The 13969-nt window shown below is 42.8% G+C and overlaps 1 protein-coding gene across 4 annotated transcripts in view; it reads left to right on the top strand.

Annotated features, from left to right (window-relative positions):
* The window catches only part of Rfc1 (replication factor C (activator 1) 1), a 76766-nt gene that overhangs the window by 45264 nt on the left and 17533 nt on the right, over positions 1-13969 (top strand). For all 4 annotated transcript variants that reach the window (NM_001347358.1, NM_011258.2, NM_001347357.1 and 1 more), the window contains exons 10-13: positions 2160-2267; positions 5285-5464; positions 8401-8505; positions 13540-13897. In NM_001347358.1, the coding sequence (NP_001334287.1) occupies positions 2160-2267; positions 5285-5464; positions 8401-8505; positions 13540-13897 (751 nt within the window). The remainder of the gene's footprint in view (positions 1-2159; positions 2268-5284; positions 5465-8400; positions 8506-13539; positions 13898-13969) is intronic.

Below are 13969 nucleotides of genomic sequence, written 5' to 3'. Positions count from 1 at the left end.
TTATAATTTGTTGTAAAGACGAAGAAACAGGCTGAAAGAATTTAAGTAGCTTTTCCAAGATTACCTACCTGTAATCTTGGTCATCAGAACCACAAAGGGACTTTTCTTTGTCTTTAGATATATATAAGAAGATAATGGTGATTTTTAACCTCCAGTTCTGAAACACTTTAGATTTAGAAGGAGAAACGAGCACTCCTAGTGCCTCTTAGGCACTTAGTATCAAAGGCAGAGCTAGACATGAGCTCTCTGAAGACAAAATAGCACTGTGAGCGTTGGGACAGCTTAGAGCCGGCTTTTGAGTATACCGATAGTGCTGAACAGATAAGGGATCCTAGTCTGGTTATTTCTTGATGTGTGTGTAGAAAGGAGGTAGGGATATGTATTTGGTACCAATGAAATGGCTCAGTGGGTAGGGTGCTACACCCGAGTTTTATCCCTGGGCCCTTCTTGGTGGAAGGAGAGAACTGGCTCCTACAGATTGTTCTCTGACCTCCACACATGCAGTCACACATACAAACACACTCTGAATTTTCTTTGTCTTCAGATATATTTAAGAAGATAATGGTCTTTTTGAACCTTCATTTTGGAAGCAGTTTAGATCTGTAAGAAGAAACCACTATTCCATCATGCCCCTTAGGCATTTAGCATTAAGGCCAGACTAATGTCTATTTTAACTGCTTATCACCATTGTGAGGTGTGTGTGTGTGTGTGTGTGTGTGTGTGTGTGTGTGTGTGTGTGTACACATAGAACTGAACTGAAGTGGTGAAGATTTTGAAATGCTTTTGTTTTCAGCAAATTCTCATAAATATGCTTGAAGCATCAGTTAACTTTTTGGCCTTAAATTTTTCTTCACTAAATGTTTATCTGGTGGAGTTTTTTCTTCAGGCACACTAAGTACATGGGGAAGTTTGCAGAGGATGAATATTTTGGGGGAAGGAGGAAACAAAAATTTAAAGAGTGATACTGTTATTTTTATGGTGGTTTTCATAGTTGGACTAGAAATAATGTAGAACTTGTACTTAAATAGTTTGGGGAGGGCATCAGAGTTTAGTAGATTCAATTGATCTTAGTCAAATAATTCTGGCGTAGTAATTGAGTATGCTGCCGTTATAGCCAGATGTGGTGCATACCTGTAATCTCAGCACTTGGGAAGCTGATGAAGAAAGGTGGATAGTTCAAGGCCAACTTCTACTACGTAGTGAGACAGCCCTTGTTGCAGAACAAACAAGGAGCAGGCAGGCGTGTAGACAGTTCAAAGTTGTTTTTAGTTTTAGCCTTTCACAAAATAGAACTACTGTTAAAAATGAATAACATTCCCAGTTGGTTTATAGGACCCTGTTTTGAATCTTATGACTTTTTGGGGGCTGGAGAGATGGCTCAGCGGGTAAGAGCCCTGACTGCTCTTCTGAAGGTCCTGAGTTCAAATCCCAGCAACCACATGGTGGCTCACAACCACCCGTAATGAGATCTGACGCTCTCTTCTGGAGTGTCTGAAGACAGCTACAGTGTACTTACATATAATAAATAAATAAATCTTTTAAAAATATATGGCTTTCCATACATGATCTAGACAGCTATAATTTGATAGGCCCCCCTATAATTTAAGTGGACCTTTGAATGGGTGAGAGCCATTGTTAAGTAGGATTGGGGCCAGATATGATGGTATATGCCATTAATCATAACACTCAGGAGACAGACATAGGTAGATTTCTGAGTTCAAGGCCAGCTTGGTCTACATAGTGAGTTTCAGGCAAGCCAGGGCTACACACTGGGTTCTTGTTTCAACAGCAGCAGCAGCAGCAGCAGCAGCAGCAGCCTGAGGCTTGGATTCTAGGATCAGCTGTAATAGTTTAACTCATAATCGGCTTAACTATCTTTTTGGTTTTGTCACTTATTTATACAAAGTAATATTTTGTGTACTTCAGGAGATTTGGACTTACTCATCAGTTAAAGCAATATGAAATAGGAATTGGAAAAATAATGACACAGTGTTGTAGTTCCTTAGTGCACATGTGTAAGACACACCCACTAGCTCTGGATCAGAAACCTTGAGGTGGATATAATATAATAGATCTGTAATATATATAAATAAAATTATCTGTATTTTTTTGAGGTACATTTTAATTTTACATGGCTTTTTTTCCCCTTCTGCCCAAAGTCTGTAAGCCCAGAAGACTCTGAAAAGAAGCGCACTAATTATCAAGCTTATCGAAGCTACTTGAACCGAGAAGGTCCCAAAGCTCTGGGCTCCAAAGAAATACCCAAGGTAAGGGTGAGGAAGGGTGTGCCTCGCACACCATGAGGACTCTGCCTCAGGGTTCTGGTGAGCATTCACTGCTAGGGCAGCAAGGAGCTAGTGAGCCGGTATTAACAGAAGGTGTCAGCTGCTGTCTTATGAGTTAGACGTTTGTATTCACATTGTGAGTCCTGGGATGGACACTAGGGCGTTTTCCTTTAGACAATAAGTAGCTTGATAAGAGATGTGCTTTTCCACGAACTGGTGAGGTTCTTGTGGTACTCAGAGCTTAAGGACAGCATTTTAAGTGCATTCATATTTGACAGTAATTTTGTTATATGCTGTGAGAGAAAAGTCCAAGGTGCTCTTAGAGAATATGGTAGAGAAACGTACACATATGCATGTGTGTGTGTTCTTGTTACATGCATACCTGGTATCCTCAGAGGCACTCACTGTTCCTGCAACTGGATTTTCAGATGGTTGTGAGCCGCTGTGTGCGTGTAGATGTTGAACTCGGGTCCTCTACAAAAATCTTTTTAAAAAATTGACTTATTTCAAGAGAGTATTTTGTCTACGTGTGTCTGTGTTCCATGTACATGCCTGGTGCACGCTGAGGCCATAAGAGACGGTCAGAACTCCTGGAACTAGAGTTGTTGACAGTTGCGAGCCACCATGTGGGTGTTGGGCATTAAGCCCATGTTCTCTGGAAGAGCACTTAAGCATAGAGCCATATTCTAAGCCCTGAAGAGAATGTGTGTGTGCACATGAAAGATTGATCGATTTTTATCTCATGCGCATGGGAGTTTTGTCTGCACCGTGTGCGCCATGTGCTTGCAGTGCCCACAGAAGCAGAGGGAGCATTGACTCCTGGAACTGAAGTCACGGAGGGTGGTGGTCCACCACGCGGGTGCTGCGGATCCACCCGGGCCCTCAGCCTCTGCTCCTCTCATTGCTCCAGCCCCCAGGGACATGGTTTATAAAGAAACAGGAAAAAGATCTAGGACTTGTTGATAATTGGAAGTGAGAAGTGTAGCTGAATGGGTATTGGAAATGGTCTGGTGATGGCACACACATCTGGGTAAATAAAGGCAGAACATTTTGGATGTTGGCCGAGTTGTGATTTAGATATGTGAGCATCTATGTGGGAATGCTCAGTAGACAAGTGGCTGAGTGGCATTGGCTGCATGTGAACCTTGGCAATATTAGTGTGTTGCTAGTGTGGAGGGAGAGCTGTCATCTAAGAAACTCTGGCTGGCAAGAGGAGGGCCTTCCCTATCTCAGCTTCTTTATGAAATGGAGGGTGAAATCCATGAGGAAGTCTGATGGGCGGCACCAGAGAAGCGCAGGTGAGAAAGGGGATTCTTGTTTGTTTGTTTGTTTGTTTTAGATTATATTAAAGGCAGGTGTATTGGGGAGCTGCGAGTTCATTGGTCCCAAGGATTGAGGCCAGGGAGTCACCACAGGGAGAGAGGGAGGTGGGGGAAGAGAAAGGAAGGGCGCCCACTCATGCAAGCACAGAGAAAGAAGAGAGGCAAGAAAGAGTGTTCTTAGGACAACCGGAAGGTATAGCCTGTCATGTCATGGAAGCTGCAACAGAGAAGACTCAGAATTGTCTATAGTAAAATGACTAACGGCCCTACTGAGCTCGGCAAGAGCAGTGAGTAGAACAGAGACACAGCTAAAGCAGCGACTGGAGGGAGCAGGGCTGTCTCTGACTCTGCTGCCAGATTTTGGGACCTTTTTCTTCATACTGGGTTGCCGGGTCCTGCCTTAATATAAGGCTAATAATATTAGTTATATTATATGTTAATATAATATAATATAATATTGTCTACTACAGCTTGATAAGGCGTGTTGGGTTGATATCTGTGAGAGGCCTGCCATTTTCTGAAGATAAAAGGAGGGGGAGGAGATGGCCTGGGAAGTGGAACACTCAGTCGGTTGGGCTTTGAAATGCAGGGGCTTCTTTTTTTTTTGTTTTTTTTGAGACAGGGTTTCTCTGTGTAGCCCTGGCTGTCCTGGAACTCACTCTGTAGACCACGCTGGCCTCGAACTCAGAAATCCGCCTGCCTTTGCCTCCCAAGTGCTGGGATTAAAGGCGTGCGCCACCACCGCCCGGCATGTAGGAGCTTCTTGATGGGGAGTTTCCCAGGGTGATTTGGAGCCTGTTGTAGAGAGGACTTAAAGTTCATTTCACTCCAAGAAACGGAGAGATGGAGACCTGCTCTTAGTTCCCTGCACAACCCTTCTCCCATCCTTTCTGAGAGAATAGTAACCATTTCCTTCCTTCCTTCTTCCCAGCAAGGTTCTTTCTGCGGAGGGGAGGGGACTGCTTAGGCCGATGCTGGGGCATGTGTAGAGTCCTGGTTAGCTTCTTTTCAAGACTTCCCATCTTTACCAATCTCAGTTTGTTTAGAGCAGTAAGGAGCATGGCACACTGTGTACTCCTTATGGAATCAGTTTGCTTGGATGTCTGATTTAGCTGATTTATTATAAAAACTTTAAGGATCTGTAACTATGGAGAGTTGTAGTACAGACTTAGGAAGAGAGACGCCTGGTCAGCTCTTAGATTAGCTGTCATCTTTCCGCGGGTGGGCGGGTGATGCCTTCCTATCTTTATGTTTCCAGCAGTTCTCAGCGTTACTCTCAGGGAATGGGGAGCTCACACTTGATAAGCTTTCTAGAGCCAAAGCTGCCCTTTAGCAGCAGCAGGCGTTTCAGTGGGCAATTGCATCAAGGTATGAAAGCTAATTGCTGGTTTAAGTATGGAAAGTGGAGACTAGCACAAGCGGGTAATTTTAACGTTTGCGAACGGTATGTTTCTCTTTGTTCTTTTGGTAGCTGTGAGATGTTAGCGTGTAAGGCATTCATCAGGATTTGCACCGGGGTTCACTGAGGCTCTGCTGTGATTCCCTAGCCAGGTTTCACGCTGGGGTTATTTATGATGTTGGGAGAGAAAAGTCAGTTTGTTGCAGCTTGGCTGCCAAATATTTCTTTGGAAAGCTACCATATAATTTCTTCTCTGCTTGAACACTGTGGTTTTGTAGGGAGCTGAAAATTGCTTGGAAGGCCTGACGTTTGTGATCACAGGAGTGCTGGAGTCCATTGAACGAGACGAAGCCAAGTCTCTAATTGAACGTTATGGGGGGAAAGTAACAGGAAACGTGAGCAAGAAAACCAACTACCTCGTCATGGGCCGCGACAGTGGGCAGTCCAAGAGTGACAAGGTGGGTTCTGCTACCTCTTCTCACAGTGCTGCCTGTCTGCAGCGGCATGCGCATTGTGGCTGTTTGTGGTAATGCCCCTGGCTGCATTTCAGGGAACTAAGACTTGTCCTGCAGATTTGTCTTCTCTGCGTACCATATGCTGTGTTGTCTGCTGGGACTGACTACAAGATTTTGGTTATTCAGTTGGAAACATAGTTGCTGTTTACTTGACTTTCTTTATATATTCTAATTTAAAACTTAAAAAAAATTTAAACATACATAGTTTCATTTTTTGTTTTTGTTTTTTTTTTTGTTTTTGTTTTTAGTTTGAAGTTTTCTGATACAAGCCACTCTAGATCCCATCTTAATTTTTCATTATTGGAAGTGTGTGAGGAAGAAGCAGAGGTCAGTGGGAAAGTAACACGATACCTGACTGATGGGTTTAACTTGCCCTAAGAAGACAGTAGTCACTAGGATGTTTCAGCAGCTCAGGAGCTTAACCCAGAGAGTCCCAGCCACCAATTCTGTCAGCCTTATAGGCATCAAACCTGTTGCCTCGTGCTTGCGAAGTAGCTGCCTGCTGGGCAGGAAAGAGAGAGCAGTGGCCATTGTAGCCGGGCCTGGTCTTACAGGCTCTGTCCCAGCAACACTCTAGGATGCCACCTCACTGGTTGACACGGCTTCTGATCGGGTGGGCCTGCTGTAAGTCAGTGTCACTGGGAGATGGACACACTGGAGTCCTGTTAGCCGGGGGTGGTGGAAATGACTGCTGCATGAGTCGGACGTGAGAGGGGTGGGAATGGCTGGACTTTGGTTCTCCCGGCTTTGTTCCTTCCCAGGGAGCAAAGGTAAAGGGGAGCCCAAGAGCGGTGATGCCGTCCCACACTGCCCTGCACTCACTCACTCGTGCTGCCTGGTTACGGCAGCTCACAGCTAGTGCTCTTGAGAAGTATGCCTCAGGTGCATTGTCTTGATTGATGACCGTGGGTGATGTCGCCTCAGGGCTGATGGTCCTGGTGCTATAAGAAACTTGAGAGGAAAGCCTGTAAGCAGTTGTCCTTCATGGCCTCTTCATCAGTCTCTGCCTGAGGTTCCTGTCCTGTTTGAGTTCCTGCCTTTCTCCCTTTTCTCAGTGATATGCTGTGCTGTGAAACTTTGAGCAAGTTCCTTACGTTGCTTTTGGTTATGTGTCTTCTCATAGTAGTAGGAATTGTAACTGAAATACCACTTTTTTTTTTAAAGATTTATTTATTTATTTATCTGAGTACACCATCGCTGACACATCAGACGAGGGCATCGAATTCCACTACAAATGGCTGTGAGCCACCATGTGGTTGCTGGGAACTGAACTCTAGACCTCTGAAAGAGCACTCAGTGCTCTTAACCGCTGAGCCATCTCTCCAACCCTAAAATACCATTCTTAAGGAGCTTGTTTATCTGTCTGCCTGTCTTGTCTATCATCTATCTGTGATAAATATTGAACCCAGACCCTTATATGTGCTAGAAAGGTGCTCTACCACTAAAATACATCTTTAATCCTTCATTTCTTGAGGTAAAAAGGATCTTGCCACATTGCTTAAGCTGGTCTTAAACTCTTGGATCCTCCTGCCCGTTTCCTTCGTCCTGTAATTATAGGAATATAGTATCATGACTGACCTTCTCCTCTCTTCCTCCTATCTACATTCTTGTTTAAGTTGTAGCTTCATAGTTCAAGTGTGCCATAAAGTCTGTATTTCCCCACCTTTCAATCATTTCGTGTGTGTGTGTGTGTGTGTGTGTGTGTGTGCGCGTGTGTGCACTCGCACTCGCTCATTTGTGTTCAAACAATAGGCAGAGGAGGATGCTATTTTTCTTTTTCTGTTACTCTCCACCTTATGCCTTTGGGATGGTCTTACTGAACCTGGGACAAGGTTGGTATCCAGAAGCAACCTCTGTCTCCACTTTGCATAGAGCTGCAGTTAAAATCACATACACAGTCACACCCAGCTTTTTTTTTTTGATGTAGGCGCCAGGGATTTGAACTCAGGTTCTTTCACTTGTGTGCCCAGCACACTTAGCCACTGAGCCACATCTGTAGTCCCATTTCTTTCTTTTTAATGGTAATTTTAAAGCTGTATGTAAAGAATTTGCAAATAAACGTTTATGTAGAGAGTGACATCTCATAGGAGTGTTTGTATAGTTAGAATAGTCATTCTGAGGCTTAACGTCACATTGTACTCAGTACTTTCATTATCAGTTATATATTCTCTTATGTTTATTCACCCCCCTTTTTGTTTTTGTTTTGTTTTTTTGTTTTTTGTTTTTGAGTCAGGGTCTCTCTGTGTAGTCTGGCTGTCCTGGAACTCACTCTGTAGATGTTGAACTCAGGAATCTACCTGCCTCCACCTCTCAAGTGCTGGGACTTAAAGGCCTTTGCCACCACTATCAGCTTCAATTATATCTTTAATGTACTTTACCACACACCTCAAACTGAAAAGTCAGCAGCAGCGTGAAAACTAGGAAAACTAGCTTTAATCACAGCTTCTTTCATAATCCATATATCCATTACTGGATTTCATCTTTACAGATAACTTTCTAGTGATTTTTTTATTTTTCTTTTAAATTCCAGTGTTGGGACTCAGCAGGTAAGAGCACTTGTTGCTCTTGGAGAGAACCTGGGTTCAATTCCTAGCTCCCACATGGCACTTACAACTGTTTATAATTCTAGTTTCAGGGGATCTGAAGCCCTGTTGGAGTACCAGGCACAGTCACGGTACATACACACAGACATACACATGAACAAAACACTTAACCATGTAAAGCAATAAAATAAATCTTAAAAATAATTAAAAATCAATTACAGCATTATTTAGTTTATAGTGTGTTTCTCCATCTACCAGTAGACCTTAAAATGATTTTTCCACTACAGAAAGAAATGTTTTGATTACAGTTCTGATGAGTTGTGTTTTAATCAACAGGCAGCAGCTCTGGGAACAAAAATCCTCGATGAAGACGGCCTGTTGGATCTGATTCGAACTATGCCAGGCAAGAGATCCAAGTATGAGATGGCTGCTGAGGCTGAGGTGGGTAAGGCAAACTGGTCTATTGAAGTTGGAGTGTAGAGCCTCCTGTCTCATGAAGACGGGTGGTAGCCAATGCTGCCGGGTAGATGGGCAGCCTCCCCACCCGCAACACATTTCCTTCTGACCTGGGAGCCTGTCTTTAGTATGTCTTTACCCTCTGGGGAGGAGGGAGGGAGGGGGTAGTGAATAGTGTGCTGTATATGACATACTCGTTATACTTGCCTTCCTTTTTTTTTTTAAAGCGTAAAAGAATTTATTAGCTTGGCTGGTATGGAACTTGATGTATACCAACCTGGTTGGCCTCCACCTCATAGAGATCCATAAAGGTGCCTTTAATCCCTGGGATACTGGGATTAAAGGCATGCGCCACCACACCTGGCCACAATTTAAAACACTTTTGGGTTTCTCTCTGTGTGTGTGTGTGTGTGTTTGGGGGCAGGAGTACGTGCACATGAATGCAGTACCCACACATGCCAGAAGAGGGCATCAGTTCCTGGGAGCTAGAATTACAGGCAGTTGTGAGTCATCTGACATGGGTTCTGGGAACTGAACCCTGCCAGGCCTGTCTCTGATCTTCTGCCAGAAAAAGAAGTGTTCTTTTATTTATTTATTTTTTTTAACTTTTTCCAATTTTTTATTAGGTATTTTCTTCATTTACATTTCAAATGCTATCCCGAAAGTTCCCTATACCCTCCCCCCACCCTGTTCCCCTACCTACCCACTCGTACTTCTTGGCCCTGGTGTTCCCTTGTACTGTGGCATATAAAGTTTGCAGCACCTAGGGGCCTCTCTTCCCAATGATGGCTGACTAGGCCATCTTCTGCTACATATGCAGCTAGAGACACGAGCTCTGGGGGTACTGGTTAGTTCGTATTGTAGTTCCACCTATAGGGTTGTAGACCCCTTCAGCTCCTTGGGTACTTTCTCTAGCTCCTCCATTGGGGGGCCTGTGTTCTATCCAATAGCTGACTGTGAGCATCCACTTCTGTGTTTGCCAGGCACTGGCATAGCCTCACGAGAGACAGCTATATCAGGGTCCTTTCAGCAAAATCTTGCTGGCATATGCAATAGTGTCTGGGTTTGGTGGCTGATTATGGGATGGATCCCCGGGCGGGGTAGTCTCTGGACACTCCATCCTTTTGTCTCAGCTCCAAACTTTGTCTCTGTAACTCCTTTCATGGGTGTTTTGTTTTCCAATTCTAAGAAGGGGTGAGGTATTTACACTTCGGTCTTCCTTCTTCTTGATTTTCTTGTGTTTTGCAGATTGTATCTGGGTATTCTAAGTTTCTGGGCTAATATCCACTTATCAGTGAGTACATATCATGTGAGTTCTTTTGTGATTGGGTTACCTCACTCAGTATGACACCCTCCAGATACATCCATTTGCCTAGGAATTTCATAAATTCATTGTTTTTAATAGCTGAGTAGTACTCCATTGTGTAAATGTACCACATTTTCTGTATCCATTCCTCTGTTGAGGGACATCTGGGTTCTTTCCAGCTTCTGGCTATTATAAATAAGGCTGCTATGAACATAGTGGAGCATGTGTTCTTATTACCAGTTGGAACATCTTCTGGATATATGCCCAGGAGAGGTATTGCGGGATCCTCCGGTAGTACTATGTCCAATTTTCTGAGGAACCGCCAGACTGATTTCCAGAGTGGTTGTACAAGCTTTCAATCCCACCAACAATGGAGGAGTGTTCCTCTTTCTCCACATCCTCACCAGCATCTGCTGTCACCTGAATTTTGATCTTAGCCATTCTGACTGGTGTGAGGTGGAATCTCAGGGTTGTTTTGCTTTGCATTTCCCTGATGATTGAGGATGTTGAACATTTTCATTCGATATTCCTCAGTTGAGAATTCTTTGTTTAGCTCTGAGCCCCATTTTTTAATGGGGTTATTTGATTTTCTGGAGTCCATCTTCTTGAGTTCTTTATATATATTGGATATTAGTCCCCTATCTGATTTAGGATTGATTGGTAAAGATCCTTTCCCAATCTGTTGGTGGTCTTTTTGTCTTATTGACGGTGTCTTTTGCCTTGCAGAAGTTTTGCAACTTTATGAGGTCCCTTTTATCGATTCTCGATCTTACAGCACAAGTCATTGCTGTTCTATTCAGGAATTTTTCCCCTACGCCCATATCTTCGAGGTTTTTCCCCACTTTCTCCTCTATAAGTTTCACTGTCCCTGGTTTTATATGGAGTTCCTTAATCCACTTAGATTTGACCTTAGTACAAGGAGATAAGAATGGATCAATTTGCATTCTTCTACATGATAACCGCCAGTTGTGCCAGCACCATTTGTTGAAAATGCTGTCTTTTCCCCACTGGATGGTTTTAGCTCCCTTGTCAAAGATCAAGTGACCATAGGTATGTGGGTTCATTTCTGGGTCTTCAATTCTATTCCATTGGCCTACCTGTCTGTTGCTATACCAGTACCATGCAGTTTTTAATCAAAATTGCTCTGTAGTACAGCTTTAGGCCAGGCATGGTGATTCCACCAGAGATTCTTTTATCATTGAGAATAGTTTTTGCTATCCTAGGTTTTTTGTTATTCCAGATGAATTTGCAAATTGCCCTTTCTAATTCGTTGAAGAATTGAGTTGGAATTTTGATGGGGATTGTATTGAATCTGTAGATTGCTTTTGTCAAGGATAGCCATTTTTACTATATTGATCCTGTCAATCCATGAGCATGGGAGATCTTTTCATCTTCTGAGATCTTTGATTTCTTTCTTCAGAGACTTGAAGTTCTTATCAAACAGATCTTTCACTTCCTTAGTTAGAGTCACCCCAAGGTATTTTATATTATATTGTGTATTTATATATTATATTATATTGTGACTATTTATATATTATATAAATATTTATATATATAAGGTATTTATATATTATATTATATTGTGACTATTGTGAAGGGTGTTGTCTCCCTAATTTCTTTCTCAGCCTGTTTATCCTTTGTGTAGAGAAAGGCCATTGATTTGTTTGAGTTAATTTTATATCCAGCTACTTCAGTGAAGCTGTTTATCAGGTTTAGGAGTTCTCTGGTGGAATTTTTAGGATCACTTATATATACTATCATATCATCTGCAAATAATGATATTTTGACTTCTTCCTTTCCAATTTGTATCTGAAGGAAGTGTTTTTACTGCTGGGCTTTAGCATCTTTAGTGAAAACTTTATTAGGAGTTTTTCAATTAACAGAAACCAATCTGTATAAGAAAGGGAAAAGAAAAGAAAAGGAAAGAGAAGAAGAAAGTGTTGGCTTGCATAGCTAGGCTGTGGGCAGGATGGGCTTAGTCTACCAAGTTGGCAGGACTTCTGAACTCTTCCATTGTCTGTGTTTGTATCTACCAGTGCTGTCACATTTATTCCACTGTCTGCCTGCATGCCAAGATTCTTGTCCCTAGAGTGTCACCAATGTGACTAGATTGTCCACCCAGATTATTCCAGTAGAAAAGTCCTAGGAATGAAGTGTGCTCTGTAACCATGGTTGAGCTGTAACAAGTGCAGTGTGATACAGTGTGTTTTCGCCTCACGGCACATTGGTTCCTGTTGTCCTTTGTCTGCTCCAGGGTCCTATTGGCTTGCACTGCTTCAGCCTCCTCCAGCCTACGGTGGTTCTGTTTCCTCAGTTTCTTCTGCTTAGCTGTTTGTAGACTGTCATAGCATCGTGTGATGTTTCTCACAGTTAGGTTGTGTTACCCAGTTTGGGAAGAACACGATATTGTGTCCTGCTCAGTGTGTCTCACACACGATAATGATATACCTTGATCAGTTGGTTGAGATCGTGTCTGCGGGTCTCCGTGAGTGAGAAGACTTTCTGCTCTGTAGCTTATAGCTTTGCTGAGTGGATAGTTACCTTATATCTCCAGAAACCTCCGCCCTAACTAGGTAGTTATAATAAGTTCTAGCATTGCTGGAAGGCGTTTAACTGTTTTAGAAATTAAGATATTATTTCCATTTTTTTAAACTCGCTTTTTAAAAAATGTAATTCATACCTGTGCAGTGATCATTAGTATTTAATTAAAAAATTACATTTATTTAGGGGGCTAAAGAAGTGGCTCAGCAGTTAAGAGCATTGGCTCCTCTTTCAGGGAACCCAGGTTCAATTTGCAGCACTCACATGGCAACTGAGTGACACTGTCTGTGACTCCAGCTCCAGGGACCCTACTCATACATGGAGGCAGAACAGCAATGTACATACAATTTAAAAAATTACATTTATTTATTATTGACTACATGTATTTATGTCTGGGTACATGTGAAGGTCAGAGGACATCTTCCTTGAGTTGGTTCTGTCCTTTCACAGTGAGGGTTTTGAGGATTGAAGTTAGGTCAGTAGGCTTGGTGGCAAGTGCCTTTACCCAGTGAGCCATCTTGTTGACCCAGTTACTGCATCTCATTCCAGACTCTGTCATTACCTCCAAAAAGAAATCCTATACTTAATGATAGTCGCTTGTCATACCCTCTGCCTGGTGGCCACTATGCTCTGTTCTAAGGATTTACCTATTTTGGACATTTTGTATAAGTAAAATTTTCTGGTTTTAGCCCTTTTATTTTCTGTAATGGTTTCTAGGCGAACCAAGTTGTATATATTAGTATCCATTCCTTTTTATAGTTAAATAATATTCCATTGGGTGGATCTCAGTCATTTTTTGTTTATGCTGAGTTCCCCAGTGGATGTTTGGGCTCTTCTTTTATGGCTGTAATGCGCATGTGCACCATGTAACACAGCACTGCTGTGACGTTGTATATGTGCGTTTTAGAGGAGACGTTGGTTTTACGTAGTCAAGAAGCTTTAAAGCAAGTTGTTTACCTCATGATCCTGTCTTTATTTTAAAAATGATGACTGTATTGGCTTTCTGGGCGTGTTGTTAATGTTTGTGAAGTTTGGAAAATGGTGACTGCAGACACTGATAGCCCATTGTGACAGCAGCCCAGTCACTTGGCTGTGTCAGTTTGCCTCTGGGGAGTGTGTGGCAGGACAGGAATCTTCTGTGTTTCATCAGGCCTTTTTGATTTCCCCTGCAGATGAAGAAAGAAAAGTCCAAATTGGAGCGAACACCCCAAAAAAATGATCAAGGAAAAAGAAAAATTAGTCCAGCCAAGAAGGAGTCAGAGTCTAAAAAGTGCAAGCTGACTCTCCTAAAGAACAGTCCTATGAAGGCAGTGAAGAAGGAGGCAAGCACGTGCCCAAGGGGCCTGGATGTCAAGGAGACACATGGCAACCGCAGTAGCAACAAAGAGGAATGTCTGCTCTGGGTGGATAAGTACAAGCCCGCCTCACTCAAGAACATAATCGGACAGCAGGGTGACCAGAGCTGTGCCAACAAATTACTACGTTGGCTCAGAAACTGGCACAAGAGTTCTCCTGAAGAGAAAAAACATGGTGATTTCACAACTTTAGTCATTTTCTGTGTGTCTGTCAACATATGTAGTGCTCAGTTGTATTCATGGCCAA

Source organism: Mus musculus, chromosome 5 (assembly GCF_000001635.26).
Source record: "Mus musculus strain C57BL/6J chromosome 5, GRCm38.p6 C57BL/6J".
Taxonomy (NCBI): Eukaryota; Metazoa; Chordata; class Mammalia; order Rodentia; family Muridae; genus Mus; species Mus musculus.
This window is presented reverse-complemented; position numbering and strand designations above follow the sequence as displayed.